Source organism: Aptenodytes patagonicus, chromosome 6 (assembly GCF_965638725.1).
Source record: "Aptenodytes patagonicus chromosome 6, bAptPat1.pri.cur, whole genome shotgun sequence".
Lineage (NCBI taxonomy): Eukaryota > Metazoa > Chordata > Aves > Sphenisciformes > Spheniscidae > Aptenodytes > Aptenodytes patagonicus.
In genome coordinates, this window is record NC_134954.1 from 49,753,354 (window position 1) to 49,773,919 (window position 20,566).

A 20,566-nucleotide genomic window follows, 5' to 3' on the forward strand; every position below is an offset into this window, starting at 1 on the left:
TAATATAGAGTGACACTGATAAAGTCACAACCTAAAGCATCAATATTCAGTTTCACAGAACACATCCCTAAACAGTAACATTTTTCAAGACAATAGATTAAGCAGTGTCTGGATAAAAAATAAATATAAAAAGAGCAATGAACTTCTCAAATTATTTGCTTATTATATTCAGGTCGAATATTGGGAGTTTTAACTGTACAAGCTGACATTTGCTCTCTTTAAAGGTAAAATCTATTGCACTACAGGACCAAGTTCAGAAAAATATCCTACCACTGATATGTGTGTGAAGGCATTTGGACTTCATGTTTCCTGGGTCCTGATGCATAAGGAAAAACTTTTTAGCAACGCTCTGTGAGCTGTTGTGTAAATTCTACTATAGGGCTATACATTCTCTACTAACATTTTACATTTGGCAGCCTGAGAAAAGTAACTGTGATGGTGGATAGCCATAACAACACTAAGAGATTCATTTTACCACTAGCAGACAAGAAACCCTAGTTTTAACATTGCATTTCAATTTTTACCATCGTCTCCAGTTTCAACAACTTTTCCCTTCAAGGGGAGAAAATTACAGAATCAGGACACAAAAACCTCACATCTCTGATAAAATATTAAAACTAAATCTTCTCTAGTTGGGTTTTTTTTTTTCCTTTCCCCCTTTTTGAAGATGATAATGTTCTAGAGCTCGGATTTAAAAAAAAAAATCATATACTTAATGTCTATTAAAAAAACCAAAGCATAACAGTCAAAAATAAATCATTCAGTCATTCCCACACTGGAACATGCCATAGTACTAACAGCAGCGGTACAAAGGAGAAAGGATGACAGAGGAAAGTAAGGTACTCTGACATGTCAGAAAATGACGGCCAGTGTGTAGAAAAATAAGAGTCAGACCCATGTAGGTTAATTACAACCTGCTTCTGCCACTGTAACCCAAACTTTGTGGAAAATGCCAAGGCAGCCTATGGAGTGCACCGAGAATGGGAAGATACCGAAGTAGCCAAAGCAATATTTATCACAAGAGAATATGAAACACAGGGAAAAGGAGGAGACACTCTTAAATCTTGTCCCTCGACAGGATTTGAAGTATTACCCTTTGACATCTATAATTGACAGTCTTGGAGATGCCTGTTTATCCTTCCCTTTGAAAAAGCTGAAGGAAGCCTGTCTTTTTTTTTTTTTTTTTTTTTAAACACACCCGTAAAATACAGTTATGCTCTCATCTTTAGCCTTCTCTCCCATATGCATGCTGGTTAGAACAGTCAGGATACAGCTATGGGAGTACCTATGTATATTGGTGCATAAATAGCCACAATGATAGTATCCTACCATGAAGAAGGCAGCACCAGACAGCAGAGCTGGGAAACAGCCTGACTACTTTCTTACAGCGCTCACTTGCCAAACAACATTCTGGATTGTTCATCCAGACTTAACAAATATCAAAATGCTAAGTAAATTAAATTCCTAAATGACACCTTCTAATCACTACTGTACACACACAGTTGGAAAAGCAGAGGTAAAGCGCTTCTTTTAGCATGTTTTAAAGTGCAGGCCATTACTCTATCTTCCAGCAAGGTCATTCATGTTAGTTTGTTAGACATACTTTGCAAAATAGTGAAGCGCTGGTCCTCCTGCTGTATGGGCAGAGGAATGCCTACTTTCCCAATCAGTTCACTGCTTAAGTTAGCTGCTAAGGGGCCAAGTCCTTCCAAGACAGTGGCAATTCTAAGGATGTACATACACAGTTACAGTCATGTGGGGAGCTTTAGAAGTTAAATAAATATCTGTATGGTCCTTTGGTCTTCAATGTTAAACAGCAGAGATTTTCAGGATCGCAACTGTGGATTTGGGCACCCAGGTTCTACATAAATCCCCTTTAAGCAGTAACATTCTCTTCTAGATCTGGATCTGAAACTCTTCGGTTTAGCCTTCAAAGTAGTCAGTAAAGAAATGCCCATAATAGGCAGGTTTCACATTAACTCTTTTAAAGCAGGATAATGAGGAACATCTGAAAAAAATAGTTAGTTTTCAGACACTGACATTTCCTTCATTCAGGTATTATACCCCTTTAAAAAGTTATTAACTTAGACCAGCAGGAACAACAGCTACACTACAACATTTAAACTGATGGTGGCATAACAAGCAAAACTCAAATTTATAGTTTGTGAAAATAACCTTAACACAAATAGCTGTGATTTCAGTTTTTAAATAAATTAAATACTTTTTTTTTTTTTAATGCAGAAGCAACCTCTGAAGTACTCCTATCCCAAAGATTGCTTTCTCTGGGGGGGGGGGAATTAAAAAAGTCAAGCTGATTTACTATACACTAAGTGGAAAGAAATACAAACATTAATTTTCAGAAGTTTAAAGCCCCTGAACATTGTAATCTCAGTATTCACAAGTGTCCAAATCACTGAGTGCCTGATTATTAATTCTTTATAGTACAAGCTGGTAAACCATTTAAGCACATTCCATTTCTAATTATCTGATGTTAGGGACTTCAGAGATATTACTCAGTAACTAGAAGTTATCACTTTTCACCTAAATATATGTGGTATGCTTACGTTCTTTAAAATACTACTTAAAAAACTGAATTGGTTTCAGATTGATCTCTTCAGAAGCAAATGAGATCGGAGCTAGAAGTTGGCCTGTTCAGGACGCTGGTTGAGAGAGTCCCGTGGGAGACGGTCCTGAAGGGCAAAGGGGTCCAGGAAGGCTGGACGATCTTCAAGAAGGAAGTCTTAAAGGCGCAGGAGCAGGCTGTCCCTGTACGCCGTAAGAAGAATGGGCGGGGAAGACGACCGGCCTGGCTGAACGGGGAGCTCTTGCTGGGACTCAGGAAAAAAAGGAGAGTTTACCGCTTGTGGAAGAAGGGGCAGGCGACTCAAGAAGAGTACAGGGATCTTGTTAGGTCGTGCAGAGAAGAAATGAGAAAGGCAAAAGCCCAGCTAGAACGCAATCTGGCCGCTGCCGTTAAAGACAACAAAAAAAGTTTTTACAAATATATTAATGACAAGAAGAGAGCCAAGGAGAATCTCCATCCTTTATTGGATGCGGGGGGGAACATTGTCACTGAGGATGAGGAAAAGGCTGAGGTACTCAATGCCTTCTTTGCCTCAGTCTTTAACAGGCAGACCAGTTATCCTCAGGGTACTCGGCCCCCCGAGCTGGAAGACGGGGACGGTGAGCAGGACGAACCCCCCGTAATCCAGGAGGAAGCAGTCAATGACCTGCTATGCCACCTGGACACTCACAAGTCTATGGGGCCGGATGGGATCCACCCGAGAGTGCTGAGGGAGCTGGCGGAGGTGCTCGCCAAGCTACTCTCCATCATTTATCAGCAGTCCTGGTTAACGGGGGAGGTCCCGGAAGACTGGAGGCTTGCCAATGTGACGCCCATCCACAAGAAGGGCCGGAAGGAGGATCCGGGGAACTACAGGCCTGTCAGCCTGACCTCGGTGCCGGGGAAGATTATGGAGCGGCTCATCTTGAGGGCGCTCACAAGGCATGAGCGGGACAACCAGGGGATCCGGCCTAGCCAGCATGGATTCATGAGAGGCAGGTCCTGCTTGACCAACCTGATCTCCTTCTATGACCAGGTGACCCGCCTAGTGGATGAGGGAAAGGCTGTGGATGTGGTCTACCTGGACTTCAGCAAGGCCTTTGACACTGTCTCCCACAGCATTCTCCTAGAGAAGCTGGCGGCTCACGGCTTAGACAGGTGGACTCTGCGCTGGGTCAAAAACTGGCTGGATGGCCGGGCCCAGAGAGTTGTGGTGAATGGAGTTCAATCCAGTTGGCGGCCGGTCACGAGTGGTGTTCCCCAGGGCTCAGTACTGGGGCCGGTCTTGTTTAATATCTTTATTGATGATCTGGATGAGGGGATTGAGTGCACCCTCAGTAAGTTTGCAGACGACACCAAGTTGGGTGGGAGTGTTGATCTGCTCGAGGGTAGGAAGGCTCTGCAGAGGGACCTGGACAGGCTGGATCAATGGGCCCAGGCCAACTGTATGAGGTTCAACAAGGACAAGTGCCGGGTTCTGCACTTCAGCCACAACAACCCCATGCAGCGCTACAGGCTTGGGGAAGAGTGGCTGGAAAGCTGCCCAGCAGAGAAGGACCTGGGGGTGTTGGTCGACAGCCGGCTGAACATGAGCCGGCAGTGTGCCCAGGCGGCCAAGAAGGCCAATGGCATCCTGGCCTGTATCAGAAATAGTGTGGCCAGTAGGAGTAGGGAAGTGATCGTGCCCCTGTACTCGGCACTGGTGAGGCCGCACCTCGAATACTGTGTTCAGTTTTGGGCCCCTCACTACAAGAAGGACGTTGAGGTGCTGGAGCGTGTCCAGAGAAGGGCAACGAGGCTGGTGAGGGGTCTGGAGAACAAGTCTTATGAGGAGCGGCTGAGGGAACTGGGGTTGTTTAGCCTGGAGAAAAGGAGGCTGAGGGGAGACCTCATCGCTCTCTACAGCTACCTGAAAGGAGGTTGTAGCGAGGTGGGTGTTGGTCTCTTCTCCCAAGTAACAAACGATAGGAAGAGAGGAAATGGCCTCAAGTTGCGGCAGGGGAGGTTTAGATTGGATGTAAGGAAAAATTTCTTTACTGAAAGAGTGGTGAAACATTGGAACAGGCTGCCCAGGGAAGTGGTGGAGTCCCCATCCCTGGAGGTATTTAAAAGACGTGTAGATGAGGCGCTTAGGGACATGGTTTAGTGGGCATGGTGGTGTTGGGTTGACGGTTGGACTCGATGATCTTAGAGGTCTTTTCCAACCTCAATGATTCTATGATTCTATGATTCTATATTAAGTACTAATGACACATTCTTTGTTGAGGTTCAGCTCCCATTCTCCACCGGAAAGAATAATAATACAATTAGGCATTCCTGATAAGCTCTCCCCTAAACTTGGAAATGAAAATGTAAGAGCATCCAGATTTTTTTTAGTCTTACTACACGTGGATCATTGTGATTCAGCCAGCTAAGTACCATTTTCAGAAATGACTTCTTAGCTCCAGATGCCAAAAGGATGATGGCATATCATCTTCACTGATTTCATCGAAATACATTTTAGGATTTTTGCCACGGAGTTTGGCACAGGTATATATAAAAAGTCTGATTTAACTTTAGCAGGAACACGTTACATGTATACAAAACCATCATTCCAGCTTTAGTGACATGGAGAAACCCAAAACAGTGCTGAAGTAATTATATGCAAATTTTGTGCTTGAATCTAATTATTACAACTTTTGTCTAAACAATCCTATCTGTGGCAGTATTTAAAATTATCATTTACTACATGCACTGATCAGTCTCAGAGTTTTTTTGCACAATGTGGAGTCCAAACTATTTTCTCTGTAGTAGTTGGAAGCCAGAAAGAGATATTTGTTAGCGACATGTACTTAACACTGTACAAGCTGGCAGAAACCTCAGCAAAATTTCAAAAAGTACCTCTAAGACAGCATATGACCCAAGACAACACTCTCATTGCAATATGTAGTTTACTTCTCTGAGCATCTTTTTTAATACTTATTTTTACAATTGTCATAAGTGTCACATAGAATACATTAAAGCAAACATTCAGGAAAAAAAATGTACAAGCATGTGTGTGGCTGATATGCATATGCAAATACTAGTTGCATGAAAACTGACAGAACTGAGCACAAATGACAGCTCTGAGCTGGTATCCACAAATAACTTTACTTGTACGAGCCATTCCATTCGACCCTGACATAATGGTTTATAAACTGCTATTTTATATATGGGCATCAGCTCATGTGTTTTTCCTCAATGTTTGAACCTATTTTGATTTAGATAAATCAACATTCCAGAAATTTATAAAGAAAGCTTCCATTCCACTCCCATCTGTCCTTTCCAGCCTGCTTCAAAAACACCAAATTATTCATATACACGAAAGGAAGACTAGTTAAACCAAATTAAGATTTGGTTATAAAAACAGATTTTGGTATGTGCTTGAGTGCAAAAACCCCTGTACATTTATTTAAAAATTGTGTAAATCAAAAACAGTAAATGGCTTGCTTAAAGTGCTCTACAGCTAAAACTTTATAGACCAAGTTTATCCCAAAAAATCCCCAAAAAGCTTACAATGCTAACACTAAACCTTAAGGACCAAGGTGCCAGTAGGCACTGTTATACTATATTACTCATTAATTATTAAGAGTCAGACTCCGATCTCACTTACAGTTAATGCAAATTTACACTGATGTAACCGAAAGCAGAATCCAGCTCCTGCTGTATACCATCCTCAAATGACATAAAGGAGTCACAAAAACAGAAGCTCCCTTTTGTATAAATATGTTATAAATAAAATATGTATAGATACAAATATTCATTACAACAGCAGTTTAATGGTCTAATATTTCAACTCTTGCTTCTATAATACTTCCTAAAAACACATCTTAAGTGAGTAGAGTAAATCTTAACAGTGCTGCATTAGCTACTTGTGATGCTACACACCCCAGAAACAGTTTATGCACATTTTGAAGCCTTTAGTAGATCTTTAGAAGTGAAAGTAGGTAGAAATTTTTGATGCAAAAAAGAATAAATAAATAAAAATTATTAAATATCCAATGTTTGGTACAAATGCTTCGTATTAAGTTATTTTTATACATTTGTTTAGAAAAATACACTAAATATTTCTACTTTCATTGGCTAAAAATAAGGACTGGATTATGTATATCCTTATGTTTTTAAAGAAGGCAATGTCAATTACCGTCAAGCTGCTAGAGTAGACCCATTAGTGCCCATTCGCACAGCCCTTACACAGGCAAAAAAGCCACGGCAGGGTTAATCACAGCTCCTGGTGGATGACCTGGTACAAATGACCAAAAGGCCCATGGCACAAGCTGCATTTTCTCAAAAAAAAAAAAAAAAAAAAAAAAAGAGAAACCTTTTTGCTAAAGTTTATAACCTGCAGATTTACTAATGTATCAGTCAGACCTTCACACTTTTTAAAAAGAGCTACATTTACAAATGTGGATGCTTATTTGTTAAGCCATCATTTGTTCCAAAAAATGCACATTCAAACTGTGAAATATTAGGAAAATACTCTTGTAAATAAACTATATAAAGATAAAATACACTTCAAAGATAGTTTTTATATTGTTCTATAAAGTGCAGAGAAATCCTTCTAAAAAGGGAAATGACTACTTCCTATAACAACAGTATAATTACAGCAGCATTTGCATAGCATTATTTATAGAAAATTGAATACTTTCATTTTTTTCAAGAAGAAAAGGATGAAAGAGTCTCTTCCAGTTCAGATCTTTCCTTTGATACTGATCTATTTTCTTCAGGAATGGTTGATGATACCAGATCTCCATTGACAGCACTTCTAGAACAGTGAGCAGATCCTATGAAGATATCAATAAGTATTTCATTTTCAACCCCAAAAAACCTCATTCAATCTGTCAGTTATTCTATTTGCTAACTATTTCCTATACATAAGCCATCAGTAGCATAATTAGTCTGGACTTTTCCTGAAAGATTTCAATCAATATCATGCCCAAGGATGATGGATATAAAGAATGTTCAGCTAGTATAAATCAAGTAATTTTTTTTTTCCCCACACAGTAATTTTTACATTATGAAGGACAGTAATCTGTGAGGTGCAGAAGTATTCTGTATGAGGAACACATGAATTTTTTTTTTTTTTTTTAAAAACTGATGCATTGATAAGCATTTAATTAAAACATTTTCTATTATTAAAATGAAATGGATGACTCACTGCAAGTTGAGTATTGCTAGGCTACCGGACAGGGAAGAGGAAGAACTAAGATAACTGGAAGGTAGCAGAGGGAGCTTCTAACACAGTAAAAGAAAACAAAAGAAAGAGAAACTGAGCTAGAAACTAGAGCTACATGGTAAGGAACCAAAAAAGCGTGGTATTAGCAGAAACACACAAGACAAAGACTCTTCTCAGCAGTCCTGAAAAGAGTCAGACTGGTTAACCAATGCCAGAAGGTCCAGATGGTAACAACAAAAGCCTTGCATTATAGGAAGCTAGACTAATGTGCACCTACATTAGCGATGAGACACAAAATAGGATCTAAACTAAGTTTATTAGCTTGGGATACATGCTGGCATACCCTATGCTGGTAGCAGATGAGTGAGGTGAAAGAGGTGGTCACCCTGCAACATGTGAGCATCAGAGAACCAAGGAAATGGTGCAGAGGTGCGAATACTTGCTTCATGATAGAATGTAAAGCATTAGTACCTCTTTGTGCTCATGTGGGCTTTCAGCAATGCACAGGCCTCAGGTTTTTTCAAGCCAAGTGAGGCACTAGGCTCTCCAAAAGGAAGCAAGACTAAACCAGAACTAGTCAAATTAAAATCTCCCTGAGAAGAGTTAGGATGGAGTCAAAGTGACAGCAAGATTCAAAAGGAAAACCACAGAAGAACTAGCTACTAACTCAATAGGCCCATCTAATCAGGAGGGAATAATATTCTGATAATGACATAATTTCATAATTTTTGGGTTGCTTTTATTTATTATTGGCAAGGCTGCACTCTTTCAGAACAGTGCTGTTCTCTACAAAAGGCAAGCCGCCACTGAAATGAACCATCTTTCTGTAATGCACTGGGTGGAAATTAACCCCACACACACAGGGGTCACAGAAAGGAGAATTTGATTTGTGACAACAAGCACGTGGCAAACAACAGTATTCCACACCACTTACCAGAACATAATTCATGTAAGATTCTGTTAGTACGAACATCCCTTTTCTAGTTATGTCTCATTTTATCTTGCCAGTAGCCTCACTGATTTCAATACAACTACTCCCACTATAAGATCCTTTTCAATATGAATGAAAGCCAGCAAAAGTCAGCCACATAACAAACTACACAAGTGCTTTGATTTATAATATAGAAATCTTACAACCAAAACTTTGCATAACTAAGAAAACTTTTTTCCTTGTGCTGAGATCAGCACTAGAACAGCTGCTGTAAACAGCGTAATAAATTGTACGAAAAGATACAGAAGAAAACCAACCCTCTTCCAAACTTACTCTGAGAATCTTCAAAGGGAGTATCACTGTAAGATTCTGTATCCGAGTATGTTCTTCTGCGCCGCTGTGAAAATCTGTGAAGAGCTGAAATTGGTTCTTTTACAGAGTGATTATTCCTATAAAAGAAATGAGATCTATTAGTAAGCAAAATCTGTAACAACCCACACAAACTCAATATACTTTAAATTTAAAGTAATTTTGGTGCTTATATTAAACTGTTAGCATCAATGTTTTTCACTATACTAAGCTAAAAATGGCACAGTCAACAGAACATTCTTAACTTTCATAATTATAAAGCCTGAAAATGGAAATAAAAATATAACATAATCTTTGCATGCAGAAGAAAATAATTTGAGAATCTGAAATACTGACCCAAAAAGAATGTTAGCATTTCAAGCTCTATGTCTAATTTCATGAACTTGTCAGAATAAGTCATTTGCATAAAGTTTCTAGCATGAAGACATTTTTATAGTGTAGTAGAGACAGCAGCTGCATTATTTGCCACCGACACTGATAATCTGCACCCTTAATTTTCAAAATTAGATCAATTTATGCTGTTCCATTTTTCCCCCCCCCCAAGTGAACAATTCTCACATTTTGATTTTAATGCTAGCAGGTTCAGGGAGGTTTTTTTGAGACATACAAAAAAAGCTTAATGAAATAGAAAGTTACCTTTCTGAATAGCAAGGACCAGGGTGACTAATGGAACGCTTCATCTAGGGGGGAAAAAAACAAAACAAAAAAAACCCAAACAAACCACACTAAAAATGTCACAAGCTACTTATAAGAATATCCGTACCTACATTAATTTTTACTTTATTTACAGTATCTACAGAGAGGGATGGCAATCTTTTTTTTTTTTTTAATCAAAAGCAACCATTCTTAGTTAAAAATCTGATTTGACTATATGAAAACAGATGGATTGCCATCAATATTAAAAGTTTTAAAGCATTCACACAGGAAATAGAAACTAGATAAGTATTTTTTGTAGTAAACTACGGAATTCATTCTCTCTTGCTCCAAAATTACTCACAGAGCCATTTGTTAATTGCTATGATGTACAGAAATATCAAGACATTTTTCCTCTACCAAATGCCAGCTTAAATTCCCCATTACACAATAAAGCCAAACCCTGCCTCTTGATTCCTTGTGGTTCGTCTGGTATCACTGTCAAATCTCTATGCATATCAAAGAAACTTATTAATTTAAATCAATAATGATCAGCTTTGTAAGTAAATTGATTGAAGATAAAGAGACAAGAGATCCAAGTGCAAAGAAAGGGATTCCCACAACAAAATCCCACAATACAGCTCATCTTGGAATCTATACGCATGATCGAGAAGACATTTAAGATGATTCCACACACACTGTCCTTCTAAGGGAAATAAATCAGTAATGAAGAGTTATGCAAGTAATATCTTTACCATTATTTACCTTTTTGTTAAATAAGGGCATGTTAGATTAATACAAACATTTGAATTATATATACTGAAAGATATGCTATCTTGCTGAAGTGCTTCAAGCCACAAGGTACTTATCTGTTTAAACAGGAGGCAAGGTTATGAAATTTTTAAGATCAGTGTACAGCTAGCATTCTAAAAAACGAAGAAACAGTTGAACTGAGGAAAAGTTAAACCTCGTTCATTTACAAGATACCTCGTTACAGGGTCTTGACATGTATGATAAATTACTCTGATTATGTAAAGGCTAGCAAAGACTGGGAACAGAAAATTATTGATTTATATTTAGGGCCAGTACTGATCATAACGGAGTTAAGATTTCAACTGTTGACATCATAGCACATAGCAATAGCATAATCTTCTGCCATTCTTCCCCCCATCCAACCAACAATATGACACTTAGAAAAAAATAGTATTTCAAAATGTCTAAACCATTTGGACAGGTGATGGTGACACAGGAGAAACTAAGGGATCAGGGTGAGGCAGCTGGAACATTTCTGGCTTAAACTTGGCATTAGCGATCTTCACACATTCTTCAAGTGTTGTGATAAATGTATTACATGTGGCACTAAGCAAGGAAGAGGCTTCATTCATGTTCTGAAAATAAATGAAAGCACAAGCATAAGCAAGAAAAAAAAAAGAAAATATGCAAATACAACTCTCCCCCACCACCACTCACACACACACACTAATCTCCCTCCTTGCCACTAAGAACTTCCATTTCCCATTTTATTTAATCAAATGTACACCTTCCAATGAGGTTAATTTAAGCACACAAATGTGACAGCATTGTGATTTCTTTCTGACATCCGAATTCCTTTAGGGTATCGGCCAACAATGCTGTAACATTTTTACTGCAAAGTTTGTTTCAGAGTGACTAACTGGTATCAGAAGATCATTCAGTGAAACAAGTGCATTGGAGCAGAACGTGCAAACAGGTTTATCACTCCAGTGCAAGGAGCCTGCAGGTCAGTTTCACCTTGCTGTAAATTGACAACAATTTGCTGTGCTGTGACTAAGCATGAACCCCTTGCTTTGCCCTAAGTGGACAACAATATTGTCCACACGCTGCTCAAGAGTGTAAAGAATGAAGCCATTCATAATTTCCAGTACTAACTTTCATTCAAAAGCAGAAATACTAGAATAATTTTACTTGTGCATATTCAGAGAGACTTATCTACACCACAGGTTTCCAATACCTGTAACGCTAGCTTTCACTGATAACAAAACAGAATACCCTCCCTACACAAGGAAGTAAAGAATGGACAAACAAGATTCTTTCAACTACTCTGCCCATAACAGAGATGCAAAACAAGACAAAATTATTGCATAACTCATATGGCAGCTCTTCTGGCCTTTTAACCAAATGACTCAATAACACAGTTGCTTCCTAATGCATGTTACAATTACAGTTGAATCATCCAGGTACTTTATGCACATATAATCACTGTTAGTATTACATACACACCTGTTAGTATTATATACACACAAGCACTCAAAAATTGACCTTAGGTTAAATCTCCCAACATTAGGGAGATGAAAAAGGCATAAGATGTCAACAGAAACTTGAGGTGTATTATATAATTAGGTTCTCCAATGGCATGCTAGAAATTCTGTACCTCAATGCTGGGAGGAGAGCGAGTCTCATCACGGTGAACAAATTCTTGTATTGTGTGAACTTGCTGCATTAAAAGATCACAGTAGAGACGAAGTTCAGACATTTTGGTTTTAAGAGATTCATTGGTCTCACTTATTTCTATAAAAAATAAAGGAAATATCAATTTATTGCATATAATGTATGCACACATTTTAATTTTTAAGCACTTTTCATTTAAATTTAAAGATCAGTTTAAAAATTCACTTAAACTTTCACTTAATTTTGAGGAAAATTGGATTCTGCAATGAGTCAAGAACTGTACTTGAAGCAGACAATAGTTTGTACTTTTGGATAAAAAAGGCAAACGCGGGGACTGGGAGAATGAAGAGCCGCCCACTGTGGGAAAACATCAGGTTGGAGACCATCTAAGGCACCTGAAGGTGCACAAGCCCATGGGACCCAATGAGATCATTCTGCGGGTCCTGAAGGAACTGGTGGATGAAGTTGCTAAGCCACTATCCATCGTATTTGAGAAGTCGTGGCAGTCCGGTGAAGTTCCCACTGACTGGAAAAGGGGAAACAGAACCCTCATTTTTAAAAAGGGGAAAAAGGAAGAGCTGGGGAACTACAGGCCAGTCAGTCTCACCTCTGTGCCTGGGAAGATCATGGAACAGATACTCCTGGAAGCTATGCTAAGGCACATGGAGGACAGGGAGGTGATTCGAGACAGTCAGTATGGCTTGCACCAAGGGCAAGACTAACCTAGTGGCCTTCTTTGATGGGAGTGACTACATCAGTGGACATGGGAAGGGCTACAGATGTCATCTATCTGGACCTCTGTAAGGCCTTTGACATGGTCCCCCACAACATCCTTCTCTCTAAACTAAAGGAGAGGTATGGATTTGATGGGTGGACTGTCTGGTGGGTGAGGAATTGGTTACATGGTCGCATCCAGAGGGTAGTGGTCAACGGCTCAATGTCCAGATGGAGGTTGGTGACGAGTGGCATCCTGCAGGGGTCCGTATTGGGACCAGTACTGTTTAATATCTTCATCAATGACATAGACAGTGGGATCAAGTGCACCCTCAGCAAGTTTGCAGACAGCACCAAGCTGAGTGGTGCAGTCGACACGCCAGAGGGACGGGACGGGAGAAGTGGGCCTGTGTGAACCTCATGAGGTTTAACATGGCCAAGTGCAAGGTCCTGCACCTGGGTCGGGGCAACCCCCAGTATCAATACAGGCTGGGGGATGAAGGGATTGAGAGCAGCCCTGCCGAGAAGGACTTGGGGGTACTGGTGGATGAAAAGCTGGACACGAACCAGCAATGTGCGCTCGCAGCCCACAAAGCCAATCGTATCCTGGGCTGCATCACAAGAAGCATGGCCAGCAGGTCGAGGGAGGTGATTCTGCCCCTCTGCTCTGGTGAGACCCCACCCGGAGTACTGCGTCCAGCTCTGGAGCCCTCAGCATAAGAAAGACATGGACCTGTTGGAGCGGGTCCAGAAGAGGGCCACGAAAATGATCAGGGGGATGGAACACCTCTCCTATGAAGAAAGGCTGAGAGAGTTGGGGCTGTTCAGCCTGGAGAAGAGAAGGCTTCAGGGAGACCTTCTTGCAGCCTATCAGTACTTAAAGGGGGCTTATAAAAAAGATGGCAGCAAACTTTTTAGCAGGGCCTGTTGCAACAGGACAAGGGGGAATGGCTTTAAACTAAAGGGGGGTAGATTGAGACTAGATATAAGGAAGAAATCTTTTATGCTGAGGGTGGTGAGGCACTGGCCCAGGTTGCCCAGAGAGGTGGTGGATGCCCCATCCCTGGAAACATTCCAGGTCAGGTTGGACAGGGCTCTGAGCAACCTGATCTAGGTGAAGATGTCCCTGCCCACGGCAGGGGGGTTGGACTAGATGACCTTTAGAGGTCCCTTCCAACCCAAAATATTCTATGATTCTATGATAACTGATGCTAAATTAATGACCACTAAGAAAGAGGCACATTACTAGGAAAGATAAAGTTGAAATCATTCTTAGCTGCAATGTAATGTAGAAAAAATTTAGTGGATGAAATTTACGCCCACCAGAGTGGCTGGAAATGGTTACATTAAGCCATCCAAGAAAAATTCTCGAAAAAACAATAGTAACTATAAAAAAATCAAAACAGCAGAAATGAAATGGCTTCACAACAGCTACAAACAATATGTTTGTTCTTGTAACGACAGTAAGTTGCTGGTATTTCAGCTTCTTAAGATAGAAGAGGTCAATGGAGGTGGCCTCTAATTCAAGCATCAAGGGAGAATTTACCATATAGATGACTAGAAATAATTACGATTTATATTTAAAGAGAATAATACTAACTTTCTATCACAATATTTGCACTATCATTATCTGAAAACAAGCATTTGAAAAAGTGGTAAGATTGTATATGCTCTAGGTAATACACATACCTTTTTCTTTTTTTGTTCTGGTATCTGCTAAACAGGCTTTTGCACTCCCCAGTGCTACCAGCCACCTTTGCCTTTCGGCTGCGTTAACTGCTTTCATATAGAAATGCTGTTCCCCAGGGATGATTAGCTCCATTCTTGTGTTGTCTGTTGCATGAACTTATGACAGAGGAGAAAAAAAAACAACAACAATTTTTTGGGGAAAAAAAAAACAAAACAAAACACAAAACCCTCAACTAAGTAACAATTATTTATTACATACTGATCAAAGTATTTTAAAATGTTTATTACAATCCCAAAGTAATACGGTAAGTCACAATGTATCACTGCTAAATAACAAAAAGCCCAAAGCTGCTCATCCCTTCTCCCCAGCATGCCTTCAAGTCAACAGGTAGGAACACGAGACACCGAACAGCGGCCAGACTCAAGTACAATGGGGTTCCCTTTCTGCATTAACAATATACTGCGTATAAACTGTAATAACTCTTGTATTCCAAACCTGGTCTAAACATGGCAAACTGAAGAGTTTTGTTGCAAAGACAAGTATTTACAGAGGACTAGGCTAAAAACTGAAGTAATCTCCCTTCTAGATGAAATCTGGCTTCAGGTCGCAGAGTCCTAGAACCAAGAACTGAGGTGGACTTTGTTAACAGTCTATTATATTCAATACTGTATCTTTAACTGAATACTCTGCTGAGTTTCATGTTATCAACCACAGTTCCTCCAGATCCGCTCCCCACGGATGCAGGAGTCTGCACCAAATCCCGACTTCAACTATTATCTTTCCTTCACCAAAAGAACAAGATGACAAGGCAAAATGAACAACTGGAATGGCCAAAAAATGGGATCTCCCACTTTACATCACTGATTTCATCTACACCAAGGAAACAGTAACAAAAAGGAGTTACCACATGAAAAATACTTGGTGGCCCATGTAAAATAAGAAGTCCCACTTTTTAATATACAAGTACCCACATCACAAGCCCAGGCATCTGCGGGTATCTGGAAGGAGGCCAAGAGTTGAAAGCAATGGAGAGTTAGACAATGCCTTGCTATTAGCCAAGGAGGTTGACCTACAGCTTAGAATAGACTGTGAGTTTAGCCTTCAGTGTGACACAAACAGTACACTTACTAACTCTAATACATCCATCACCCATGCACGTGGGCAGCTGCTAACACTGACAAAAGTAAAAATGACTCAGGAAAACAAAAGACTAAACATCTCTGGTTTATAAGAATCTCCCCTTTTGGGTCACTGATGCTGCTCTTCTGAAAAACTAGCATTTATGAATCAGTCTCTTACCCCTGGTCATAAGAGGGATTAAGCGGTAGAACTAAATAACTAGCCGAGGTAACTTCAAGCATAAGCCACTCGCACACAACTATTTAAAACAAAAAGGAATATATGGTGGTTTCTAAATCTCAAAACAGAGCTCTAACTGTCAGAAACATTTTTCTTTGTCACCATTTCATAATTCACATCCATTATTATTTGTGAACTATGAAGCAGTCACATTGGACCACAGCTAAACAAAAATAGAGGAGGAAAAACTTGTGATGCAAAATGTATGTTGGGTGATCTTTTCTATTTCCCTGGCAGCTAAAATTTCCTCAAGCAGAAATCTACCAACTCTTACCTTTTATTTCACACACAGCCATCTTTATACTTCCTTTGCTGCCTTTGCAAACATCATCTTGTGAATCATAGTATGACAATATCCCATTGTCTAAAACAAACCACCGAGGCTGCCAACCTAGTGAGATCAAAAGCATGAAAAGGAAAGTTCAGTCTAATTACTAAATTGCAAATCAAATTCAGCTCTTTGGCTGTTAAAACTTTTATATATATATAAAAATATTTTTTTTTATATAAAAAAAACCATTAAACTATTCATTTAACACAGCAGGAAGTAAACAATCTGCACAGTCTGAAGACCAGAGCCACTCTATAACCAAACTAGTATTATATGGATATTTCACTCCCATTCTTTTTGGATGCAAGATCCGCAGTATTTCAGTTTTCACTATATTCCATTCTAGAGCAAAATTAAGTTTTAATTTAGCCACCAAGGAATCCTATTTTGAAGGTTGATAAATTACATATGTCTGAAGAACCATTCTCATTCAAGTGTATTTTTCAGGCAGACTTTCCTAAGATTGTAGGATCTTATTTGTAAGACACAAATGACTGATGTCAAATTGCTATGCTATGGTCACCTCTGCCTACTGCATTTCAGTGAAAACTTCTATATTTCACACTTAACTATTGACACACCATTTTCTCTGAAAGTAGCCCAGCTCCATCGCTCAGCAACAATTTAATATCAGGCATTGTGCAGGGAACTGAAACATGGCTTATACTCCTAGGTCCATTTGTGAGTAGAGCATACACCGGCTCCTCTACTAAGGTTTTCACCAGCTTTGCATTAGCAAAATTATATGATGATCTCTGACTTCGCTATATCTGTAAAACATAGTTTATGCATCGATGCAAATACCCGCGAGAACTCTATACAGCATTACACTACATAGTAAATTGTTGTCATAGGCTTAAAGTATATTAGCATTCCTTTTTTTTCTTCCTTTTTTTTCCCCCTTTTTTCTTTTTTTAACACCTATTTCATAAAACTCAACACTCATTGAAATAGGTGCCCTAATTTCTAATACTACTAAATGCAAACCATTTTGCCTAGTAAATCACCTTTACTTCTAAAAATAACGTAGAACTAAAATATTCCAGTAGAGCATAACAGTTACACTGGCCTGTTACAGTCTGGGTCAGCTGTACAATAGGAGCAGATTATCCCTCTATTTTACAACTCAACACCAAACTTAAACTTCCTACTTGGCTTAGGGTCTGGACTGGCAACAACTGCGTGGCCAAGAACTCAACATATTTGGTGATATGACGGTGTGGTCCATGGCACTTACCAATTGGCATTCCAACAGAGCAAGCTGCAGCCATCCAGCAGCAGTGCATTATAACACAGGAGGCTTAATTAGGTACCAGACTCTTGAAAATCAGCTAAAGGCTTCATACTACTCACATTAAGTCATTACAAGTTTTAACACTAATTCAAGAAGCGTAAGACTAGGCCCCATTACCTCATGTCACAATTCCATGATAAAGAAATAATAACATGTAACTATTTTTTTAATATATTAGCTATAATGGTAAGCATCTGTGCCTTTCAAAATGCAGAATGGTAACTAATAAGCCTATCCACACTCAGATATAAAAACAGAATGAAAAAAGTACAAACTTTAAAGGATACCAACTCCCACAGGAAATATTTCAAATTGTACGTGTACATCACCACTTATACTCAAAGAATATGCAAACAGACATGAAATGACTGTACTGAAGACCCTGTCCTGTAAAAAGCAGCTCAGAAATGCACTAACGTTTTTTTTCCTGCTACACTGTGTTGCAAAACATTGACTCTGTGCTGCCCTTATCTCCTAAGTGCATGCACAGGTGGTAAGTCAATGCCTGTCTCAACATTCTGATTCCAATCAAAAGGGACCCTACATGGATGATTATTCCAGCCTCACATTATGCTGGTACTGGAAAAAACAGAAGCAAAGGATTTAAAAGATTCCAAGTGCTTCACAGAAGCAAGCTATAGAACAAGAACACCTCTTCTGATTTGAAATTGGGCAAACAGTGTCCTATGTTTGACAAAATATTTAACAAATTTGTACTTTACAAATTCTCAGATGCACACATACTATTTGGGGGGGGGGGGAGGGGAAAGACCTATTTCTGGGCTTTGCTTTTAATGAAGGAGGAAACTAAATGTTTTCCACGATGCTTCAGCAACTGTAACAAGCTCCTTTGCTGCTTGGCTTCTACCGTTAATGACAACAAGTACTACAGCCTATTTCTGGCTACAAAAATAGACAGTAGAGTAATAAGAAAGTTGGTAGTAATAACATTTTAAAATTTCACTATTATTATTAGATTATTATTTTTTATTTGCTGCCCTCCTATATTCCAGAAGTTGTAGGGAATTCCTGACACTGTAATTTTGAAATGAAGGAGGAGCAGATGCTCTCAGTTGGCCAGCACACACGGAAGGAAGGGTTCTGCAGTTTGCTATTTTAGAGGGCTACTGACTTTTAGCAGAAGTGAGCTACATGTTAATATAAGAGTCTATTGTGTGTAAAGCATTCACAGTTATTGTTGAATATTTACTTATTAGATAACAGACTTCAAACGGGAAGTTTATATGAAACACCACAAGAGCTCATTACCTGTGATCTTCTACCTTTTGCTACAGTAACATTTTTGGTCACATAAGTGAAAGTGACAATTTCCATTCTATTTCAAAAAGAAATAACATGTACTCATTATTTCTTTCATAACGACAACTTTTCCTGTATGTGTTTTCTGCACATTTATTGTGAAGAAGTGAAAATACCTTATCAAATATCTATTTAATTACAGTAAAACTGTTCTCTTTGACTGCAAGGCCAGTATACATAGACACATATTTGCTCTGAAAAATGCAAGATTATGCTCTTCACACTTCAATTCACAGTAAGTGTGCACAATTCTTGCAATGTGGCCCACGCTTTATAAACGCTCAGAATTGAGTTTCACCCCACTCCACATTCAAAACCTGAATATGCTGAAGCAGAACAGCACACGTGAAGTGCTGAAGAATGAGACGGCAAAGAAGATATTGCCAAAGCAGCCAAACACGAGGCGTGATTAAGCACGGTATATGATCCAACACTGATCTGCTCTGGAGGGACAATTAGTCCTATTAGAGTGTCAGAAGATAAATCTGTTTCACCTTGACAGTACCATCTATCCCTTGCTATCTCCAGAGGGAGGCGGTATCTCTATTACAACAGAGTACAAGGCAAACAAAACTAGAGCTTTGATGGCAAACGCAGGCATTTAGTGCATTTTTTTCTGCAGCACTTCTAAAACTAAATGGTGTGAATACTTCACCCAGAACTAAAGTTTTTTATCTGTTTTACAGGTTAGGATACAGGAGCACAGATTCAAAAAAATTACCATCCAAAACCAAATTATAAGAGAACTCAGACTTTTACATTTAGCATTGAAGATTTAAAGATGATTCCTCAGCTGCGAGCGAGGACACCCTGCAAGTTTGTATGCTGCAAATTAAAGCTATTTCTGAGAGGAAAGAGGGAAAAACCCCATAGCTGGGCCGTTAGCGTAAGACACTTCAAACAGCGTTTCCCTGCCGCCGGTCCTGTTACGAGTCCCTGACTAACTTGGCAAGGCGCAATCCAGGTCTCCAGAGGTGCTTGGCCACCCAGCTCCCAGTGAAAGACCACGGGGGCCGGGCACATCTCGGTTGCGAGGCTGTCGGGGCCGCGTTGGTGCCCACGCCGCAGGGCTGCGAGGGAAGCGCGAAGGGGCTCGGCCCGGCTGAGAGGCCTGCCGCCACCCCACGCCACACACACGGAAGCGCGCGGGGAGCGCTGGCGGCCGCCGTCACGCGCCGTCCCCCCGGCACGGGTCCCGGAGCCGGCTCCAAGCGGCCCGCCGCGCCAGCCGCCTCAGGGGCGCCGGCAGCCTCCGCCGCCCGCGGCGCGACGCTCGGCCGCTCTCCAGCGGCTTGGCTTAAACACAAACGGCGAACAGTTTCTCAGCCAGCCCGTTAAAAACAGCTCCCGGCCGCCCGCGGGACGCCGGGACTCCCCGACGCAGCAAGCAGCAGAGCCTCACGGACGAGGCCAAGCCCGCCCCGCGCCGCAGGCCCCGGCCGCCCCAGGCCCAACCGCCGCCCCAGGCCCCGGCCACCTACCCGCCAGGTAGTTGGTCCACTTGTACAGGACCCCCTCCATCGCTCAGAGCCCGACGCCGGGCCGCATCCTCCTGCTCCGCCGCGGGGAAAGGGCGGCCGCCGCCGCGGGGATGGGCGCTCACCTCCCGTCCCCGCCGCTACTACTCCCTGCGCGCGCGGAGGCGGAGCCGCTCAGCTCAGGCGCAGCGGCCCGCGGCGGCCCCGGCGGCGCCACCCGCCCCGCGGGGCGCTCCGCATCTCCCATGCGCGCCCGGCCGCGC

At 40.8% G+C, this 20,566-nt stretch overlaps 1 protein-coding gene across 2 annotated transcripts; it reads right to left on the reverse strand.

Moving 5' to 3' along the window:
* Positions 1-5,476: 5,476 nt before the first annotated feature.
* PLEKHA3 (pleckstrin homology domain containing A3) lies at positions 5,477-20,456 on the reverse strand. Of its 2 annotated transcripts, XM_076342525.1 has the most exons (8): positions 20,307-20,449; positions 16,155-16,271; positions 14,521-14,676; positions 12,101-12,237; positions 10,914-11,078; positions 9,694-9,737; positions 9,022-9,137; positions 5,477-7,365 (listed from the first exon to the last, which is right to left on the reverse strand). In XM_076342525.1, exons 1-8 carry the CDS (start codon positions 20,344-20,346, stop codon positions 7,238-7,240), a joined length of 903 nt encoding a protein of 300 aa, XP_076198640.1. In that variant the 5' UTR covers positions 20,347-20,449; the 3' UTR covers positions 5,477-7,237. The 2 variants fall into 2 exon arrangements, with proteins under 2 accessions (XP_076198640.1, XP_076198641.1); XM_076342526.1 differs by lacking the exon at positions 16,155-16,271 and having other exon boundaries at positions 20,307-20,456.
* Between the last annotated feature and the right edge of the window lie 110 nt (positions 20,457-20,566).